This window comes from Atractosteus spatula, chromosome 17 (genome assembly GCF_055471065.1).
Source record: "Atractosteus spatula isolate fAtrSpa1 chromosome 17, fAtrSpa1.hap1, whole genome shotgun sequence".
Classification (NCBI taxonomy): Eukaryota; Metazoa; Chordata; class Actinopteri; order Semionotiformes; family Lepisosteidae; genus Atractosteus; species Atractosteus spatula.
Genome location: NC_142722.1, coordinates 12,388,665 through 12,412,235, shown reverse-complemented (window position 1 = coordinate 12,412,235; position 23,571 = coordinate 12,388,665). Strand labels below are relative to the sequence as shown.

Below are 23,571 nucleotides of genomic sequence, written 5' to 3'. Positions count from 1 at the left end.
GTTTCTTCCCTCAAATACTCTCTACATAAATGTACAAAGAAGTAAGACTCCAAAAGGAAACTATAACTCCATGCTTTCATTACAAAAAATATATATTTAGCTAAAAGGAAGACGTTTAACTCAAAGGAAAGAACTAGACCAACAGCTCTGGCGCAGAACTCCCTTCTGGTGAATTACTAGCAAAGCAATTAAGGTCTGTTAAAAATAAATCATGCAGTCAATATATAAACATGCTGTTAAACATGTTTGGCATTCAGAGGAAATCTGACTCAAACTACAAATTTAAAAGGTTATAGATTAAATATTCCAGTCCTTGACTACAAGGAATATGGAGCCTGAAGTCTAAGAAAATCTACACTTTCCGGTTATGTACTGTACAGTACGTGGGAGCATGGACTATAATCATTCTGTAGTAATGCCATTTACAGTATGTCAGATTCTCTGTTCAGATTTCATATTCTGTTTCAGAATAAAGGTGACACAGGAGAAAAGTAAATCAAGGTCAAGATTACTTTGAGTATTTAATATCCTGAGAGCAGTATAAACATTTATTTGGATGATAAGGTACCATCCCAAGTATGCAACTCTTTATGGTTAGTACATTTATATTTTTAGGTTACCAAAAATTAACGATTTTATCTGTTCATGTTCCCTTATAAAAGAACTGACATGCAAAATTAAAATTGGAGGGGGGGGGGGGGGTAATTGGGGTTTCTGGGGATCGAGGATGATGGCAATTGCATACTCCTAGAGGTTACCTGAAATAAGCATCTACCTGCCTCTCCTGGCACCCCAATACTAATTTAGACTGGAAACACTAATTTCAATACCTGTGTTATTCAGGAGTGCCTAAACATAAAGACCCAGGTACCTACATTATCTCCCCACCCCAGGAAAAAACAACCTTTTTGTGGCCAGTTAATTCAGATTCATCTCTCTTAAAGTGCATATCGAATGACGGTTTTTTTTATCCGATCAGTGTGTTGTTGTCGGTTTTTTCACATGAGCTGCACACATACCATATCGATGCTGAGAGGCCATACTGCGCTGTAATGGCCATTTCTTGCGTCCAGCTACACTGCGATAGTAAACATCCTCCTTGAGAGGTGAGAGATTCCCCTCACTCCCTGACCTGGAACGGCCCCCTTCACTGTTACTGTCCATGGTGATCTCTACAGAAGACACCAATGAAAGCATTACATTCATATTGTGATGGGGAGGTATGACTTTCCTTTAGAAGTCTCGGTAAACTGGCTGCTTTGGGGAAAAAAAAAAAGGCCTTTTCAGCTTTTTATATTAGGTTGGATTTTTTAGATTTCGGCTTCCTTGGGGTATACTGTACTTGTCTGATGTTAGAGGTAAATAAGGGGTCAGTTGTAAAACAGCAATGGTTTCACTCCTTCCAGAGAAATGAGAAAGTCAAGAAGAGAAAGCATTTCAATTAATGTTTGAATGTATGAAATGCATCTATTACAACTGAAAGTGTATTTTTTCTGACTTTTTCTCTCAGTGTTTGAATGTGCTTATTAAAAATTCTTCAGATCAACAAATAAAATTCTTAGTTATTCACTGAATCTACCAAATATTTTGCAGACAATGTATGTAACATGATCTTTCGGTTGGTTTGTTCAGCAAGAGTGGTGGTAAGACTGTAAGCTTATGGAATCTTAAATCATGTTCTATGGATTAAATGTTGGCTCATGGTGAAAACACAGTAGCTTGTGTTCCTTTATGAAGTGAACACACTAACCAATAGAGGGAACCATCATTGGTCGGGGACGTTGTTGGGCTCCACATCCATGAGACAGTCTTCGACCTGAGTGATCCAGCCTGTCAGAACGTCCTGTGGAGGAAGGGTTCCCTAAAATCTTAAAACAAAAGAATAAAATCAGCATCACGGCTTCATGTGAACCAGGGACTCTCCGACAAAAAACATTAAAAAAAACAATCTTTTCTTTAAAGTAATTTCTTAAAGAAGCAAAACAAACAGAACAAACCTTAAGGGCAACATAAATCATATTTGTTTGAAATTAAATGTTTAGCTAAAGACCATTACTCTTGTTTTTTGTTCTGCATGTCTTTTGAAATGGAAAACAAGATGAAAAGCAGGGTGGGTATTTTGTATCCAGGAAGCTATGGGCACAACCATAATGGCTTCTGCATGGAAGTCTATTTCTGAATGGCATCATGGGAAAGAAATACTGTAACTCCTGTAAAAAGCACACAATTCAACACAGAATGGAAGAAGAAGTCTGACTTTGAAGAAAAACATTTTTTTCTCATAGAAACAGAATGATCGAAGAGAAGAGGTCACTTTGTTAACACTGATAGATACAGAAAAACATACAGCTGTTTGATTTTTGTTTTTGTAAGAGATAAATGAAAAACTGAGCATTATGAATGACACTTGACTTAATCCTTTAAAGACTATTTTGGTATTTTGACTCCTAAGTGGGTTTTCCTTTCAAACAATGAATAATGAACTCACACTCCATATGCTAAGATGGACTAAACACACTAAAATGGAGCTACAATACAGTATATTTCATGGTTTGTTCTTAAAGAGTTGTTATAATGACTGCTATGTTACTCACTTAATAAAACTCAAGGTGAAGTATTTTTCAATTATTTATATTAAGAATCAGTGAATCTTGAATCCAGTAATCTGCTCAATAATATTCCAATACAGGAAACATTGCCGACCACATTCTATACTCCTGCCCTAGTTTCAATTTTTGTAATTTTTGTAATATCTCTCAATTAGACAAAGGTTCCAGTAAGACTTGAAAGGAGTTAATCGGGAAATCCCAAGAAGATACATATTGTTTACAAAATAAAAACATTATAGGAAGATGTTCCTATAAGAATGTTTTCCAACCAGGTAAAATACCACTGAAAGCTCACAGTTCAAACCTTGAATGTTGTAAAAATTTTGTGATGCTATTTTTCCACTTGGTAGCGGAAAGTGTTAGAGAAAATCTACAGAAAATATAAGGATCAGAAATTCAAGCTGTCTTTTAAACATTACATGACTGAGAAACTATTATGGTTGGACCACTGTCTTAAAGCTCAATTTAAAAAACATTTTTGGCACAGAAACAAGAAACAAACTCTTTTTAAATGGCCTTTAGGTAACCAGAAAAAAAAAATATTTTTTCTTGAAGTACAAAAAAAACATAAATCACTGCACTTTCTATGAAAAAAAACAACTATGCACTAATGAAGCAGAAATAAATTGGCACGATGCAATGCACAGCAGGAAAAAAAGTCCAAAATATTGAGCAAAAACAAATAAATGAAAAAAGAGATCCCACAGAAAGACACCAAGAACTAGAAAAAGAATGAAATTTTACTGATTCGGGATGCTAATGTAAAGCAGATGAGTTTCTAGTTCACACACCAGAGTTTCTTCCATTTCCCTGTTGACCAGGTTTGCAACTGTACTCGCTGCCTTAAAGTCTTTCTGACAAATTTTGGCATCGGTCCTGCAGGTGTCATGTCGCCTTTCATTCAAGACTATGTTTTTACTAGGTTTTTTTGTCACGTCCTTGTTAGGTCTGCATTTAAGATCCCTTGATTTAAAATCTGCTATGTGCACTGTCTTTGCAGTTGACGAGGGAATATCACAGAAGTCTTCTTCAACAATGCTCTGCCTGGTTAGAGTTCTCTTACGGCCTGTGGACTGCGTCGGTACTCTGCTTTCTGGACCCACATCACAGTTAGAATTTACATTAGGCCCCGGTGATGCTCTCAGTGGGCTCGTGTGGCAATGGTTCCTGTAAGTCAGGGAACGAGCCTCTTCTTCCTCACTACCACAGTCCAAACCACTATCAGGGCTCCTGGTCACCTGTCTACTCAGCCTGCTGCAGCCTCGGTCTTCTAACACAGGGCAGTCCTCCATGCTTCGTCCTGACCGCTGTTTCAGAAGGATACTGCGTTTGCTGGGAGACAGGAAATACTGCTTCCTAATATCCTGGTAGTAGACTTTGGTGGATGTTCTGCATCTTCCCTGCATGGTGGACTTAAGCTCATTTGGGGTCCCACGAAACACACCTTGGCCTTCATCCAGCCTCAATCTTTGGGTCATTTCCCCTGTGTCAAAGTCCTCTTCTGCAACCTCTGGAATACTGAAAAGTTTTTTATTGCAGAGCTGCTTTTGGGGTGATGATTCCCAGAGGAGGTCCCAGTCTTCTTCGCTGATATTGTTACGCTTACAAGAAGCCTTTATTTTATTTTTTGTTGTTGTTGTGTTTTGATTTTAAAATTTTATTTTAGTTTTTTTTAAATTTTGATTTGGAGGTGTTAGAACGGGCAGGACACAACACAGTGTGTGATAAAAAATAAAATGGGAAAAAGACAAAATAAAGACAGAATTAGTTATTAGAGGCAATGGCAAAACGTAATGCATGCAGTTTCATTCCATGACGGAAATGGCATGCTTTGACCGGGAATCTGTGAGGGGAAAAATAGAAATAATAAGATGTGGTTTCAAGGGGATTTGGAAGGAGACATAGATTTTGAAAGGGCCAAAATGCTCAGCAAAATAAGACAGAAAACTGCCAAATTATAAATCCTCATGGAAATGAATACATACAGTGACAACAGTAAAAAAGCTTAAACGATAAGAACAGAAAAACACAGACCAAGCACATTCTATATGAGTGAATGAAACTAGAGTTACTGGTATATGAGCAGCAGAGCACTAATATATGGTGCAGACAGTATTATATACTGGATTGGTTTCTAACCATTTTCAATTTGTTTCCAAGAAAGGTGCTTGAAAAAAGACGTTTTTATTATTGTTTATTTTACCATCCTCCTTTTGTATGATATTCTTTTACTAGTTTATATTTTCTCTTACCTGATTTTGTTCTAAATGAACAAATTAACAGAGACTGAGATTAGAGCTGACCGTCAGCTGCTGAAAGCAGCTAGCATTCTGATCTCTGAGCAAAACCTGCAGTAAAAATAAGAATGCTTCATGGTTTAACCATGATTTTTTTGTAAAAAGGATCTTTGCTCAGCACAGGCATATTTTAATATTTTTTCAATTAAACACAAACATGTTATAAAAGCAGAAGCGTGTTTATCTCAAGATTCAGAATTGAATGCTGAAAACAAGAATCTAAAAGCTTTATTATTTATTAAAGTCAGTAAGTCAGTAACCTGAATCAACTCTGATCACCTGTCTTCAATGATTCTGACAATCTGATTCTGTTTAAATAATTCTTCCAAGATGAATAGCAATGAATTTTAGTTCAGGACAAGACAACGAAAAACAAAAATCGGAATTAAGCAAAGATAGCGTTTGTGTTTAAAATAATCTCAAAAAAGAAAAAGAGAGGAGTGTTTTTTTCAGGACAGAAAAAAAATGGATTTATAAGACTCTGATTGGATGCATGTATTGTAAATACAGCCCAGAGTATGTACAAGGCTCGATCATATTAAATGCTTAAATAATTCTGTAAATTATCTAGTAGAATGTTTCACAATGTCCATCACATGCTTCTGAGTTTAAATATCCCGTCGATAGTTACAGAAATCCTCGTAGAACCTTATATTTTTTATATATAAGAAAGTAAAACAATAGATGTCTTTTTGTAGCTACCAGATAATACACACTCTTTTCTTAGTTATAAAGATGAAAAAGAAACTTTTAAATGTATTATTTTTTGTACTTTGTAATGTTCCTCTAAAAAAGAAAAAAATGTACATGCTAAGTAAATGAAATTTTCTGTTTTAATGTATTGTTATATTGTGCCCCTTTACAATACCATTTTTGATGGAGACAATCTATACACAATAAGCATCTACATCTAGAAAAAACAGAAACAGAAATAACATGAGACAAACAAAAACAAAAAGTGAATAATTCATTTCATTTAAGCAAGCTTACTTAAATGAGATTCCCGAAATTTTATTTACGAAGTATGGGTATTCGTTATATCTTTTTAATTCTAACTTTGCATTATTATTTAACATTTCACATTTTTTTACTTCTTGAAAAGTTTTAGGTGCTCACAACTTAATTTTTTATCGGCAAAATAAAATTAATACACATTTTTATCTGCTTTGTTGTTGCCATTGTCAGTCACTTGGATGAGGGATAAACAAATTACTACTACTGCTGCTACCACTACTACTGCTGTTACTACTACTATTTTTTCTTTAAATTTAATTAAATATGTTTGCCTTATAATATAGCTATTATTTGCAATTAATTTTGACCTTTTTACAGGCTATGTTTGAACACACCATAATCTACAGTATTTGATCGCAGGCCCATGGAATCAAATTGGAACATATATCACTAGGACTTGTCAAGATGTAACTTTTGCTCAGCATTTCAGGTGCATGCATCTAACTCACAAGGCTTGCACGTAGTCACTGCGCTTGAGATGGTGTGAGCCGGCTGCTTAAGCAACAGACAGAAAATCAAGGAGTTCAACTTAAGTTACACCGGGGCAGTTCATGCGTCAGAGAGGGAGTGCAGTGCTTCTAAGATAGGGATCAGTCACAGAGAAGAAGCAGGAGGCAGAAGCACTGTGGATGTTGGGGGCTTGGGGGCTGGTCCCATCAGCATGGTTTTTCTGCAGGTACATGTGCACAGGAGACCCCGTACCTTGAGTGTGTTGTGAGAGGTAATGTTGCGTCTCCGACCACCTTCCTCCAGCTGCATCTCTGAATAGAGGTCCTCCTCATCCTCTTCCATGATGTCTGACAAGTCTGAGCCCCGGCTGCTCTCTGTCTGATAGTCTTCACTGTGGCTGTAGAGGGGCTGGGCGATGGAAAGGGAGAAATCCCGTTCAGTCCGCCAGTCTACAGCTCTGCACATTTCCCTTGCGTGATGCACATTTCAGACCGCAATCTTGCTCTTGATTCGTTTGTGCAGTACAACCGAGCAGCCAGCAGGGGGAGACCACTGCTTTACTCACAATCCTGTTTTATTCACATCACAGACCTCAGAAAATGTAATAATTACTCTAAATTAAATTAACCTAAAACATCACATCATGTGCATGCTGCATATTGCTTGAAATCGCCATGGGAAACATATGTTTTATACAGGTTTTTTTTTCAATATGACATACAAAGCTTGGCATGTGCATCTGCAAAGTAATATTGTACACTCTGTGGGTACATGCTCAAATCACAAATAATAAAAGGCAACAAGAAGGTTGAAAGGACAGTTAGACTCTGGACAATCAAGACTGACCCTGCCATACTGGCACCGCTGCCTGTAATGCACACAGAGTGATTTACCTGCCTGCCGAGCTCTGAGCCCCGCAGAAACTCATCCACTGAAGCCCCCCGCCTCTTCACGTGTGGAGATTCGTAGCCGTCTTCGTCCTCATCCGAGTTCAGAGGATGAATGGTACTGCTCCTCTCACTGAATATATTCCTTTTCTCCATCTAAAACCAAATACCGCCAATTGAAAACAAGTCCAGCTTACTAACATGGACCTAGATGTAAAAACTGATGCTACAGTATGTTCTGCTTAACATTCACTGCACTTTTAAGATATATTAAGATATATATTAAGTATATATCATTGTAAAATATACCGCAGTCTACATATTCTATATCATATTGTACCTTTACTAATGCATTTTATAGTATTAATAATCCAATTAAGGCACATTTAATAGGTTTATTTCTTGAGATAAAAGTACTAAATAACTTAATAATGTGAATTTCCTGTGAATCTATTTAAAGTCAAATAAAAAGCAAAAACAATAATGTAGAATACATTATAGCTAAAAAGTAAAAGTGTTTATTCAGTAAAAAAAATACATTAAAAACATTAGGATATTTTTCCTTTCTGTATTACAACACTCAAGGCTTGGAATGAGCTAATGTATGCTAATGATTTCCTATTGTTTTACAAATTAGAAGATAAACAGTATTAATTCCACAGAAAAGTGTTTTTAGATTACACAGACTTTTCAGAAAAAATCACTGTTATTATATCTTACATATATTATATACTTTTGGAAAAAAAACTAAATTTTCCTGATAGCATACTATGGCAATACTAAATAGCATGTATTAAACTTCATGATTTAATGTGGTCTGTAAAGACTTTTTCTATAATATACAGTAATGATTTTTACAGATGCACTTAACACTCCTAGAGAACTAGAGAACTCCAGCTAATGCCACTCCTGATTTGGGAATCATAATTTACTCCACTCCAGAAAAGCAGGGCCAACAAGCAGACCTCACGTTCAGCAATAAATCAAAGGTAAACCCAGTTCTCAATTCTGTGTTCAATCCACAGAGACAGCTTAATTAACAAAAGAAAATGACAGAGGTAAAAAAGTTAAGAGAGAAAAAAAAAAGCTGACAGTGCCTTCATGAACTCTAATGCATAATATTTCTAATCACTCGGCAAACATGTAGATGATAATTACCCACAAAAGCAAGGGAGACAAAACCAACTAATTATAACTGTGATTGCTGCAATCAGAGTACAGAACTCTGCAATTACTATCAGCCCTGCCATGCAGGACGGAAAAGAAAACTTTTAAAAAGTTTTGATTGGACTCAAACTCGGCTAAAGATGTTAATCTTGAATAAAATGGGTCCTGAACATCTTTGCTACACAGTTACAGGTTAGGAATGCGTGCCTGTAAACCGCACAACAATACAGCTCGTCTCCTGATTTCGGGGGCCACTCGAGGGACACTCACCCGGCTGCTTTCCGCGGCCACCCTCTGGGCCGCCTCTCTGGCGATGGCCTTGGCCACGGTGTTGGGGATGGGCTCTCCCTGAGGCTGCGGGAGTATCCTCTGCGGAGAGGGGGACCGGCGGCCGGGGGCGGGGCTGTGGAAGTGGGGGGCCGGCGGCTCCAGGGAGCGCCCGTGAAGCAGAGGGGAGGGCGAGGGCGAGCGGGCCGGCTCCCAGGGCTCGCTCAGCCGCGCGCTCGGAGCCGCGCCGGGCTCCTCTTTGGTTTCTGGCTCTCTGGCACTTGCTAATGGCTTGGGCTTGGGGGCGGGGTGAGGCTGAGGGGGCGGAGGCACCAGGAGGTTGTGTGGAATGACGGCGACGGGGGAGTCCTGAGACTCCCCTTGTGCTGATAATGTCCTGACAATAACTTCCCTGGCTTCCAGACACTGGATTCTCGTCAGCTCCACCGTCACGTAGTCTGCTGTGGGGTACAGGACTTCCGCAATCTGCAACGAGAGGGGGGAAATAAAAACTTCAGCACGGTAAATGGATCCACTGCACAGCTCATGGATTACAGAAAGAGCAAGGAGCTTGTTTCTGCTAAGCTCACTGCATTTCCTTCTAGTTAGGGAGAACTGATCAGCCATCTTCCATACATGCTGAACTAAATGAAACCCAAAATTGAGCCCACAACCCACCCGACCCCCTAGGCTACAGTACCCGGAAAATAGAAAAGCAGAAATCTAAAATATATATATAAAATACAGTTCAGAATACTGTTAAAATAAAACAGGGAAACAGCAGTTGCGACGCTTGCTGGCTCACCTTCTGTCCTTTTGTGCACACAGCATAGCCGACCACATTAGCTCCATTGGAGGTTCCATTTGGGCTGAGGGGCGGCGGCTTCCACCTCACCTGAATGACCCCTGGAGCTGACCCGCACTCGATCTGCACTTCCTGGGGGGCAGCGGGGGGCCCTGCTGGAGGGACACCACACGTCAACACAGCCTAGTGGCCCATACAGCAGCCTTCAAGTGGGTTCACAGGCCTGAAGGGCGGCAGCTACATCAATGTAGCAAAGAAAATGCCGGTTTACATCAAGACTCTTTAACATTTACGAATTAAAAGCAAGAAAAATGAATGCTTAGTAGCACAGAGTAATAGCATTACTCTAAAAATATCATTTATTTCAATAGAACGTGTTCATAACCCTGTAAATATGTAGAAGGAGGGTTCACAAGATACTGAGTTTTGGGGTACATTTAGACTGGATGTAACCGTTTTTGACATAAAAAAGATGTAGCTTATACACATAATAGTGAAAGACACATTCTAAATAAGACTTTAATTTTTATATGAGAAAACAGTGGGTGTTCTCTCTCTCACTTTCCGTCTAAATGAAGTTTAATCACAGTTCATGTAAGCTATGGATACGTTTGGAGGTTGCTGTACTTATGTACAGTACAATGAAAGTGTAGTGTGTGCTCTGCATTAATTAGTTATGAGGCACACACCATAATGTTATTTTCAATTTAAAATGCTGAGTGTTTTGATTGTTCGGGTAGTACTTTCCCTTGGGATAAAAGAATACTGAATATTTAATTAATGTGTTTCCATAAAAATGCCAGGTAAATGCAGCTTGAGTGTGTTTCTTTTCCATGTGAGTACATTTAGGTGGCATATTCTCACCAAACTTTTTCAGCTCCCGAAGGTCAATTCTTTAACCTCTTTGGCAGTACAGATGAGACCAAATTGGGGTAGTAAGCCCTTCACAAAAAAACAGCAGTCCAAGAACAACTTGGAATTTGTGCTTTTAGAGTCCTAGAAGTCTTATTTTTTATTTGTTGCTCATGGTGTAATAAGCAAATCAGGGTAATTCTACCACTGAGAAGCAATATGGTGTCATCTACAAACTGCGAAGGACTTACAGTAGGTTAAAGGACTTATGGTATAGTTAACATTTTTATTTTTATTCATAAATCTCTGGTGCCTTTTTTCAATAACACAGAATTCCAAACCTAGGTTTGAGATCAATCTTCACAGAATCTGATTTTGGGACAGGATAAACAGTGTATTAGAACACCCCTTTTAGCACTATTAATTTGAAGGGATATTATTCCCCCTTACAGAGAAAAAGGCACTCGAGTAAATGTATTTTAAACTAGTTAGTGTACCCAGTGGAGCCACCATATGATGCATTGATCATGTACTGACCAGACAAGTGTCAGTTCTGCTGCAATTAAACATCAAATTAATTTACCAAGCCTTCATGAGAAAAGGTACAAATGATATTTCCTTAAGAACATGGAAATTTGAGCACAGAGAGGAGCTCAAAACAACTCACCCAGTACTGTGGGAAAATGGTCTGGTTTTTATACCACAGCTGAATCTAGTCCTGGGGGCAGGAAATTTATTTTTAAACACTGAATACTTATTTTCAGAAATACTCAAGCACTGCACGTCTCCAACAGTTCTTTACAATAAATTCAAAACGATTTTAAAGGGTGGTCCAGTAGGATACCTTCTGCCAAGCTGCTCCTCAAGCTCAATCACCATGTGTCTTCAATAATGCATGTGCTGAAGTCAATTTAGGCTTTGAAAACAGCAGAACCTACTATTAAATCCGAAAGGCCAAGGAAGCTGAATCAAAGCTGCAATCAGCTGACAGTGCTGTTAAAGCTGGTGACAGCGTGAGAGTTGCCAAGACTTTTGGCATTGAGCCACCACCAGTGTCGTTAAGAAAAGTGAGGAAAATAATTTTATCAATGACTATTGGAATTCCTTTATGATCACTGAAAGACACATGCAGTGAAATGGGAATACTATAAAAAGACAAAAATGAGAAGAAAAAAAATAATAAAGAGCTCAAGGTGAGCATGCCTAGTGGCAAGGCTCACTTCCTCTGACAGTGAGAGCTGCCCAAGAGTGAAATACATTCAATCAATACAGCTGCTGGGTTCAGTTCACATCCAGCACACTCATCACTGAGCTTAACATGATTCCTGTTGTTTTAATTGCTGTTAAGTAATAATGAAAGTAAAGGTGAACCGATGGTAATTATACCTCAAAGGACTTTAGTCGCACATTATGAAAAAATCAATCTTTCAGCGTTGAAAAACCACCCTAATTTGAAAGAAATAATGGAATTCTTTGTTAGAATAAATGCTGAGTTGCTTGTAAACAAAGTAAGAAAACCTAACTGAAGAAAGAAGGACCATAGGCTGGGTTACCAGGAACAGTTTTTAAAAATAAAATGAAAGAATAAACTGCTGATTTGTTTTAAAAAATAATCTCAATCTTTGCTTCACTAATTGAAACTGAATTATTTTAAAGAAATCCATAGGCACATGTGTAACACTTCCTGTTCAAACAAGTACTATTTGTAATAGTGTTAATCTTCTGATTCTTCTGTAGATACTGTGTGTTTGAGGTTTTGCAAAGGGATATTTGCCTGAAAATGTTAAGATACTGTCATTGGAGATTACTTAAACACATGGTTTTGAACTGGGAATAATTGGTCTACAGTTTTTTCAGATGTTCTATTCCTCTTTCTACCTTATAACATTCACTGTTTCCAAGTCCACTATGGGACACATTTGGTTCCCTGACTGACAATGACGGAAGTCTTACTATCAAGTCATCGCTAACGTATGCCGTTCAATGTTTAAAGAGTAGGCGAAAACCGATGTACAGTACACGTTTCTGCAGCTTCACATCAAGAAGAACTTACGTTTGGAAAGCCGTGTCATTTCTACTTGTCACAGAAACGCCACAAACATGCGTGTAACCCAGGAATGCTCACTGTCACTGTGCTCTACTCCGTGTATACAAAAGACAGTACACGTACACGTTTTTTTCCAAAAAGAGGAGTGTAAAAATATTATTATGTTGTTAAAGTCAACGCTACTTTACACAGGACAATATTATTGCATATAAAATGCAATATATTAATATGGTAGGCAACATTGTTCACAAATTAACTACTGTGTTTAAACGCAATACTTGTCTTGTTTAAATGCAATACTATTTCTTATAAACCTATTTTTTTTTTCTGTGGCGCTTATAAACTTCTGTAGACTACGACAAAATAAACTATTACTGTCAAATTACAGCAGTTGTCTGGACACAATTCTTTTCAGTACAGTAGTACTACTTTCCACACATGTAAGGTATTTCTATTACTTCTGACACTTCTTGAACACTAGGTCTTCTGATTATTAATTTTAATCATTTTAAAACACTAACTACAAGAGAACACTCAAACACATCCTCAAACACTCACACATCCAATGGTAGGGTGTGATTCAACATTTCTCATTTTCTAAATTAATGACCTTGTCATTAGAAAAATGAACATGTCCAGTCAAGAACATTTGACAAGTCCCAGGCAGGAATACACAGCTCAGCTGATTTCACCATGTGTGGTTTCTGAGCTCTTGCACAGTCACAGCTGGTGTGTGAAAAATGAAAAGGATCTATCATTCAGGTTCTACAGCAGTAGCCTGTCATGCTAATGCTACAGAATCTGCTTCCTGGCCTGTCAGGCTGCACGGTATTTCTAATGAATTGGTTGCAGAAGCAGCCAGCAACCAGCTTAGCAAATCTGAGTGCCACCTGTGTAGACCTGGCCTAAATTAGCACATTTTGCATTTTTATTGTCAAGCAAAGTGAGAGAAAAAATAATGAAGAAAACATCGCCTGAAAGGTTGGCAAAGACTTAATGAACTCAGTTGTTTAAAATACCTTATTTGTTCTTATTGAAAGTATAATAAAATACAAAATAATTCAGTGGGCGGAAACACAAAGTGTCCAAAACAACAGATCACATTTCTAACGGAGAAAGTGTGGCCACGCTGTGATCAGACAGTTGTGATTTTGGTTGGAGAATTATTGTGACAGGCCCCTACTAGCTCTGCTGGTAGAGCGTGAGACTCATGATGTCAGGGTAGTGGGTTTGTGGCTCATGTTGGGCGCCAGGTCCTCCACGTTGGAGGTTGGGCACAAGGCTAACAGCCCTGTCCTGTAAAAAACTACTGTAATGTTACAGAAACAGCAACAGGATGGGAACTAAAGGACAGATCATATGCAAAACATACATAAATGGTGTATCTTAATTACCAGAACTACTTAGTTACTTCCCCCTCAAAGGATAAATCAGCTTTGAATATACTGTTTTTAAAATCTTTTTAATCATATCAGGAAGCTTTAAAATGAAGCAAATTAATTGTTGATTTATCCAGTTTGAGCTAGTTGTAACGTTTCCTTATATCAAGGGACTTTACAGAACATATTAAGTAAATTAATAGCTAATTAATTCATATATGTGCTACGGTGGAATGTGACTGATTATAAATCTCACAAACCAGGGAAAATGCAGAGATAAAGCTTGTCAATATTGACAGGAAGAACGACTACACACACACTGGGGGTTCCAGGATGAAGACCTCCCAATTGTGCCTCACATTTGCCCTTCCAATTTTGTGCAGAGGTTCAAATCAGTACAATGAAACTGTTCACTACAGTATGTGTGAGCAGAAAACTAACACAAATATGCCCCATATGAACTGCATCCTGTAATCTAATAGTTAACCATCAGGGGCAGGGATATCCCCCTGTAATTGAAAAGCACTCAAATGCTATCTTTATCTTATCAAACTTTCCTGACATCACAAGGTGAACACCCTCATGTTCACCACTGACAAACTGCAAATTACCAGGAAATTACCACTTCCTCTGGCCACACAAACCAGCTTGCACAGATGGCTTAGGAGACGCTTGACTGCAGATGGTTGAATTCTAGGAGAAGGAGTGTGTGCGTACTCTTGAAAGGCCACATTATCTGTGCTGCACAAATGTACATGTTCAGCTGATGCGATTTCTTCATACAAACGTGATCTTCATTAGAGTCAATACGTAAGAACTATCTTCTACTGAAAATCAATAAGAACTGCAGAATCAGAATTAAATGCAGTTGATCGTGTCCCACAGAACATTTTAAGTGAAATCAGCAATGTTGCTGAATGATAACTTAAAGGTAATGACTTGTGAGTTTTGCAAACCCTGACTGGTTAAACCCTATTTGAAACAAATTTTCTCGTGGGACATAAATTCAAACAAATAAGAGAAACAGCAGTTATTTGGGAAAAAAAGGACAACATGTTTGTTCTACTGGTCTACTGGTGTTTCTTCTATAACAGATCTTGTAGCTCTTGTCAGGAATTTATTAGCTATAAATTCATTGAGATTATGGTACAAAAGCAATGTCTTACATGGGATTTGAATTAAAAAAAACATCCAGTCATTAATCCAGAACTTTAAACCACTCCTCCACACTGTTGGTGAAAAAGAAAATGCTGTTTTTTTTAGCTTAATTCAGCAGCCAGAAAAGAAATTTTATTACACTGCAAGTTCAAGAGCAGCATCAAAATAATGACAATAAAAGAATGTACAATAAGATAAACTGCCAAAAAATAACAGGCAAAGTATCTGTCACAATGAATTATATAGTCAGAATACTACTTTAAGACTTTAAAAAAATTAAATACAGGTAATATTGTAAACTACAAGTATCAAATTGGAATATCCAGGGGCTGTCATGTGTGACGTTATCTTTTTGACCTATTCATTAACTTCTTTTGTATGCAGTACAAAGTGTACAGATAATGTTCTTTGATTTAGGTTTATTGAAATCAATGAGTCACTGCAGCTTTCAAATAACAGAAAATGTCTTACAGGTTCTACTGCTATGGTGACAGAACAAGAAAATGTCAGCTTAAGATGCTCATTATTGAGGCACAACAACTGTTTGAGATAATACGAGGTTATTTAACTTGCTCAATTTTTTATCTCAGCTCTGTAGGATGCTCTAATGAAGAAAAACATAAAATACTAAAAAATTAATTAATTTGTTGGTTTTATTTTACTGGGAAACTTATTTTAATGTGTTGTAGAATACATTGTCCTTCAGCTGAAATGTTAAACTGAGGTTCTCACTGCTCAGATATTAAAGATCCTTTGGCACTGTTTGAAAGAGTAGGGGTGATATCCATGTGTCCTGGCTGAATTTCAATTTGGTCTTCAACAGAATGACCTTCTTAAGGCTGCACTTTTCAGCTGGTGAAGCAGTTTTATCACTTGTCTTTCTGATCTTTTGTGCAGCAGGGCACCTGAGATTGACACAGTGCACTACCACAGCACAAAAAAGGATAAGTGTAAGATCCAGAAACCAAAAACCTGAACAAAATGATAAGAAACTTCCAGGTTAACTTTCCCCTGTTGAGAATAACCCTAGGCTCAACTGATCATAGGTCTTCTCTAGATACCCTTAGTGTGTCAAGTGATATAAAGTAAAGATAATTACAGTTGAACTATCAATAATTAGATAAAATCACCTGCTATGTTATTCTACAAGCACAATGCTACACCAATATCCAGTATTTGAGAAAGTATGAAAATGCATTTAGAGATTTCATCACAGTCCTCCACATTTTACAAGTGTTTGTTTTACGTGGAAATATGTCGCCATGACGACATGGAAGGACAGCGGGTCTGTCTAGGACAGTGCGGCGAGAAAAAGAACATGGTCTGACCTGCGGGCTGTGTGCAGAACTCCACAGAGGCCTCCCTCTTCTCGCGCTGCTCCAGGGGCAGCTGCCAAGGCATCTGGTGGGGCTGAGCCACTGCCTTCACCTTGTAAACCATGTTGGGCTTTAATTGGAAAAACTGGTACTTGTAGCAGGCGGCCTTCACCATATCGTACTCCACGTCGTTTAGGAAGATCGTGTGGCTGTAGTTGCTGTTGCTGGGCAGCCAGGAGAGCTCTGCAGACGTCTGCATGATGTTGTCCACCCTGAGGTAGAAAGGCGCCACCACCACGTCCTTCCCCACCAGCAGGGTGCAGCGCAGTTCATCTGAAAGCCCCTTCTCAGTGATGCTCTGTATGGATATCCTATACGTGCATGTAGCCAGGTTCAGCTTTTCTATCAGAGATTTCGTCCTGCCACCGAAAGGTACACTCACGCGGACCTCCTTGTCCACTAAGACATTGTAACCGCTGATGGGGCCCCATCCCGGAGGCACAACAGGCGGCTCCCAGCCCACTATCACGCTCTTCGCTAACTGCTTGATCAGGTTGATTTTCCTGGGGTAAGGCACAATATCTTCTCCGATCTCGTCGATGCTGACATCCAGGGTCCCTGTCCCATTGCTGCAGGAGCTGGTGATGTCACCAGTCAAGCTGCCGTCGAATTTGGAATCCGGCAGAATGCCACTACTCGCCTGGCCCGTGTGGTTGAGGTAACCCTGCTCTTTACCGCTGTCCACAGTGTGGACCGAAGGCATCTCCTCATCCTGCACAAAGTCCACAAAGTTGGAAGGAACGAGACCCCTCTGCCCATCCAGCAGCTCTCCTATTGGAGAAACACCGTAAGAACAAGAATTTGACAAACAGCAACACAATATAAACTTCATAGATCTGTGGTTTTAGAATAACAGCAGTAAACATCAGTTTTTATACTACAATGAAAGCAACTTCATATGTGGTACAAGCAGAAGGATAAATACCCAACACGGCTTCACTGAAGACAAGCAATAATGCTTACCACAGTTACTTATCTGCTTCACTAATAGGCATACCTGTATATATTTTTCATTTTAGAAATCACCTTTATGTCATGGTAGGATCTGGGTAACACGCTCACTACCTAGAAGAGCACAGATACAGCTGTAACCGACACTGTCGAACAACAAAGGCATCCAAATTGTAATTAAGATAAGCAACCACCTCCTCTGTCCTTTCTCCCCCTTTTCTGGAAGGACACGGCACTTGTATGTTGTATGTTGCTACTGTGTGTGCCTAATCATAGCCACCAAATGTCAGTACCTGTACTCTATAAAGTTATCAAACTATAAAGTTATTGACTATAGGACTTGTGTTTAATCATCCTAAATTCTGAGCAAAGCGATTTCAATGATCAGTGTGCCAGGAATATTTTTCTGTTATTGCTACACTTTATATTCAGTGTTATTAAAAATCTAAACAAAATCAGGATGTGGCACATTTATTGTTTAATGCAAAGTAATGGATTCATACTTGCATTAATGGATTATGTGAGCATGGATGTCTAATTATTCTGTTATCGCTGAACTTTAAATGGGCTATATATCTTTTTCGCGTCTGATTCCTGATGAATAAATTCTTAAACTATTGTTCAGCAATTTAATAACATGAGATAATGCAGTATGTTAGTAATTAAAATTTTAGTGGTTCATTAATTTTTGCAGGTGATAAATGATTTAGCTTTTAATATCTAGGTTGGTTCTCTGTGTTCTACTTTTTAATTTCATGGTGTTTCTCTTTCTCTTTTCTTTACTATTAATAAAATACATAAAGAAGGAATAAGTATTTAATACAAGAGAGGTGTGGATTAACTACAGTCAGATACAACACACAGCTGAAGTACACCTTATGCAACAGACCTTCATAGAACCCATCTTCATCCATATTTCCATAGACGTAGAGGTATTTCCCAGCAACAAGGGGGAGCTCTGCTTCAGGATTTTCATTGGGTCCATCATAGGGGTTGTAACTAAAACAGAGAAAGGAGAAAAACAGAATTATAAAATAGGGAGCCTACAGATATCACAATAACATGGAGGAATGACGCAAACAGAGGGCCCCATCTAAAGTATGTCAGGACAAAAGGACCTACTCAAACTAAGCTGGCCAGGATTGTGATGTTGTTGGTTAAAAGAATTAAAATATCATGTCAAAAGTCCATAATTACTGTGAAAACATATTATATGTAGTTTATATGGTAGCCTCCAGAGAATCGAGCTTCTGCTCCACCAATTAGTCCAGTTATTCACCTGCATTATGCAATTGTTAACTGTCTTACTATTTCTCCACTACACTACCATCTAATTCTTTCCCAACAATTAACACAGGACACAGATATACTTAAAATATGAAATATAATGCCCTTCTCCCTTGTTCAGGTCTAGGCAATTACAGACTAATTTGTTAGTATTTAAACATCCTATCCTTGTCTGCAATGCACAAAAGACATACTCCAGATCAGAAAATAACAGTTAAGACAAAACAATTAAAATATTTACATCAGAAAGAATTTGTGTTTGTGTAAAAATGTCTATATGTCACATTTCTTCATGTCGGTTGCTAATTGTGTCCCTCTTCTTTTATCCAAATGCCTTAATCTGCCAAGGATGACTCATGTGCTGATGGTGTGGGATTCAAGATTCAGGTGAGTACACGTCTTTGTTGTTTGTGTAGCCTCTGTTGTTGCATTGTCACAATAAATCCCCTTGTCTTTACAAAGGAAGCTTGAGAACATTGTGATCTTCAAGGTGTTGGCATGATTTAATTTCCATGCAGGAAGATACAGTATTTCCTCTTCCAGTCCTTGGATTTCTAAAGGCAAGCACTGTCAATTGCCAGGTTAGTCGGATTTCAAGACAAATAAACTGCAACAATGAAGGAAAATTTGCAAAGATAACGCCCAGAACATGCATTGATTATTGATGTCCTTCAATACAGTATGTGAAACTCCCGGAGATGTGTGATGATCCATTTCCCATTTGAAATGTTGTCCCAGTATGCAACATTTTAGACTTTCTAAAGCCCATGTGAAAGCTAAGACCTCAACGTCAAGCATCTCTCTCAGTTGCAATTTTCAGGTATATAACTGGGGGCTCCTATTCATCTTTTTCCAGGGCAAATCCTTCCAAGATAATACTTGAGGCATCTGTTCTGTATGCACCAAAGGCAGAGCTGTAATATCTAGACTTTTAAGGACAGGTGCATGAATATTGATTTTTTTAGGTTGTGGAAAGGAATTGATCATTCATCTTTCCAAGTGAGATTCTTTTTGAGTTTTATCCTTGTGGGGTTACTTATACTGTTTGTTGTCAGCAAACAGAGGAACAAAAGATACCTGTTGATCAGACCAAGAACAACTACATGCCTTTAAGATTGGCACATTTATGGATAGCCTCAACTTTGTCTGCATAAGACCAGACTATGCCACTCATGATTTCACCCAGATATCAAACACCTATGAGGGAAAAAGAACATTCAGCACCATTGATGGTTAGGCCTTCTTTCTTGATCTTCTGAAGGATGGATGGGTTGTGATAAAGGTGGACCGCTCAGGAGGTGCTGTAGATAATAATGTCATCCATGCTGTAGGGCTTGTTGGTTGTTTCATGACATTCAAAGCAAGTGTGGTGTCTAGATCATGTTTAAGTGGTCTCATCCTATGGCATGGCACCAGTTAGATTTTCCCCCTTACAAGTGTTTTAGTGTTGATTCTAATGATACAATGGATGAGAGATGGAGTCAGGGGAAATAGAAACTAGCTGTTAAAATTATTCAAGGGGCAATAACAATGAACTGAGCAAATAAAAAGATGAATGTACAAGTGAAGCAAGTAAAGAAAATGAAATATGATACATTGGAGAGCTGCAGCAAATAGTCCTTAAAAAGGGCATCCATACAATTTAAGGAATTCAACTGGAGAATAACTGATTCATCATGAAGAAACTTTTTTGTTTTTCGTACAAACTATATTCCTTGAGCTGACGATAAAATGTAGGAGGATTTAAATGCATTTCATGAATAAGAATTATAGTTCTCTTTGTTCTAGGGAACGGCAATTATTTTGAGCACAATTTGTTTTTTTCATATTGGAAGCCATGCTGAGCAGCACCATCTGAGATATACTGAAAGTATAAAAATGCGTATGGGCAGCTGTGGCTCTTATATTTTTAATAATGCTGCAGAGATCCATGGGAAATCATTTTTGGGGTCCTTTACCCCAGAACAACTTACGTTGTATAAAGTCATTAAGATTTAGTTTAGTTTTTTACTATATTTTTCGAGCAGTTGAAAGTCACATACACTTAACACTTGCTTAGTACCATCTGCTGACCACAATTATCCAGAACACTTTTTTTACTGAAGAGGCCTCACAACTAAACAAGTGGCAATTTTAATTTAGGGCTTTTGACGGTAGTAATTCCCAATTGTACCTTCAGTCCATAACAGAACAAATTTTAGTTTTGCAAGATCAAATACAGACAGGAAACTACTGATGAACACCAGCTGTGTTCATTTAAGCTAATCTGTACAGACTTCACCTGTAAATGTGGAGAGATATTGGGGGATTTATAAAAAATAATAGATGTATACAAACTGCCCTCCCATGACTAAGTTTCTTAGAATTCACTGCTCATGTTAATCTAAATGACAATCTCAGAAAGAGAGTTTTAAAGTTTCATAGTCAATATTAGGTTTCGATACACCTGCAGATATGGCTTATTGCTAAAACCAGGATGTGTGCAGGAGCAAATTTGCTGGAAAACTAACTTCAATAATCTTGATTTTGGGAGAGCAGAGTGCACAAGAAAAAATAAATGATATGACAAATTGCAATTTTAACTTTCCTTATTTAGCATGACGTGCAAAACAGCAAAAAAATGCTGCAGTGCAGTGCCTGATGATCTGTACTCTGGAGCACTAGCTGAGGAACACTCAGATAATGCAGCACCTTCTCCAACTCTGTGGGAGAGGCAGGCGACTGCAACACCAAAGATAATAATAACCTTTCCAAACTGACATGTTTCCACTGATTATGAACTTCAATTACTGAGACTGAATAAATTACCAATACCCTTACCTGTATCGGGCAATACAGAGACGGACCTTTCCTGTGTACCTTGCTTTGGAAGTAGTAGAACTTAGTTCATTGTCCATCTGCATTTTAAAAAAAATCAAATAACTTTATCACTCATGGGTTCGTGTATATTTACAATCAGTTTTCGAATAATTATAGAATAGAATATTTATTTTCCCCTATTGATCAAGGTGAGGTCTGACCTGTTAAAGATCTTCTCAACCAGTTCAGATCAGAAACAGATGAGATGTCTTTGACTAGAATGGATGCTAATTGGTGAAAGCATGAATTGTCAGGTCTCTCCTTGAGGAGTAGGGAAAAATTAAAACTAAAACAACTTAAACAGTGTTTTGCAAATGCATTTTGTTTGAAAGTTTGAAACTTTATATTATAACACCTTGGGTTTGTCAGATAAAAGTAATTGGTTTAAAATATTACCCAGCTACATGTGTCTGATCAACAGTTCCAAAACACCTCAACACTGCCCATATTGATAATATTAATAGGCTACTGACAGACTCCTCTCAGGACTCGTTCAGAAGTGAGTAACACTCAGTATGGGGTGGGAAAGATTCTTGTGGAAAGGGCAAACAAGGGTGTGCTAGAGTTTGAGCATGAACTTCCCGAATTTAAGCCTTTCGGCTATGGAATCATTACCCTTTTCTGGAATTGCCCAAATAGAAATGAGCTTATAAGTGTTTGCACAGGGCTATAACAGTAAATACTCAGTAAGTAATACTGAGACCTTACCTGAGCCACTGCTTTTTAGAAAACTAGAAATACACATGTGGGGTTTAGAAACTAACCATGATCTTTTGTATCCTATGTAAACTCAATTTCCTAAAATAGTTTTTGAAAGAACACTAATTTTTATTGTAGGATATTCCAGAGTTAACTGTAGAACCCTGTGAATGATGTAATGCTCACTATGCTTAGCAAATCAGTTACTGAGACAAAGATGAACCTGTTCATGTAATAGCTCAACAACACAGCTAAAAGCGCTCATCAGTCACAGACCTAGATAAGAGTGTGAAGGATACTAAGGAAAGTCACTCAAGATTATTGACATATTTGCACCCTGTAAATATGAATGTATGATATAAATGTAAGGCTCAATAACAACATGAAAAATGGTCTGACAATCTGATAGCTGAAAGACAAAGCTGCATCTATAATTTGTTTATATTTATTTGCATGAAAGCAAAGCACACATTTCTAAAACAATCTTTTGTATCACATTTTTATCTATCCATCCGCCTGAATTGCACCACTAAGCAATTTCATGAGGAAATCACATCCTTCTTATCTAGAGAAATAGCACTACATCTAGTATTTAAAGATAAATGGACCACCACAAGGGAATGGAATGGTTCCTGAATTAATAGCTGAAATTTAACACTTTGCAGGGATTTATTACAAAAAGAACTACAAAATCTTGCAGTAATTTTACTGACAGAAGTGATATGATGTGATATACACAATCTTCTGCATAAGGGAGTTTAAAATATTGAAACCTTTTGAGATCTATTACATTGGGGGGCAATAATTGAAATAAGTGCATATACACGGACAACAACGGGCACAAATCATATTTAACTCTTTATACCCCTTTCATTATGCGAGGTATAAACTGGGAAACACCTCTGCTTCAGGAAAAAATGTTGAATTTGTACTTAAAAGCAAACCATTTTAAGATACTCAGGGTCTTGAATTAATACCCATTTGGCCTTGGCAAACTTTTGCTCATCTGTTAATAAAAGTAGTGTAAAAGATGATGATTACTGCCTGATACTAAAACCTGCAGAACTGGGTCTCTTGGTCTCCTATGCAATAGCCTTCTTCTATAGCCTGGTTTATACAGTAGATAGTAAAACAGCTTGACATACCCAAAGTAACATTTTTGTTGTTGTTTTTGATTTTTTTCTTGTTTCTCAGTTAACAATCTGTAAACACATGGACCAAACGATATGAACTTATGACACACCATGGTCCTGTGTTAAAAATGTGTTTTGGGAATCTAAAACAAGCTACCCAGTTACAGGTATGTTGCTAATTAAATTGTTGAACCAGTCAAGAAACAGCTGGATGAGATATGAAATCCCTGGATCAATTGTCTGTTAACTACCAAATGAGCTACATGGATTAAGTGGCCTCTTTTCATTTGAAACCTCTGAGCAAAAAGAGGACAGAAAAGTGAGTGCTGAGAAT

The 23,571-nt window shown here is 37.9% G+C and overlaps 1 protein-coding gene across 1 annotated transcript in view; it reads right to left on the bottom strand.

The window, feature by feature from the left end:
* The window catches only part of rimbp2b (RIMS binding protein 2b), a 48,350-nt gene that overhangs the window by 11,071 nt on the left and 13,708 nt on the right, over positions 1-23,571 (bottom strand). Inside the window, exons 7-16 of the mRNA XM_088935873.1 lie at positions 21,367-21,443; positions 18,149-18,258; positions 16,261-17,079; positions 9,497-9,648; positions 8,695-9,177; positions 7,264-7,413; positions 6,623-6,778; positions 3,401-4,222; positions 1,751-1,868; positions 1,020-1,172 (exon numbers count right to left, since the gene is read on the bottom strand). Of these exons, the coding sequence (XP_088791999.1) occupies positions 1,020-1,172; positions 1,751-1,868; positions 3,401-4,222; positions 6,623-6,778; positions 7,264-7,413; positions 8,695-9,177; positions 9,497-9,648; positions 16,261-17,079; positions 18,149-18,258; positions 21,367-21,443 (3,040 nt within the window). The remainder of the gene's footprint in view (positions 1-1,019; positions 1,173-1,750; positions 1,869-3,400; positions 4,223-6,622; positions 6,779-7,263; positions 7,414-8,694; positions 9,178-9,496; positions 9,649-16,260; positions 17,080-18,148; positions 18,259-21,366; positions 21,444-23,571) is intronic.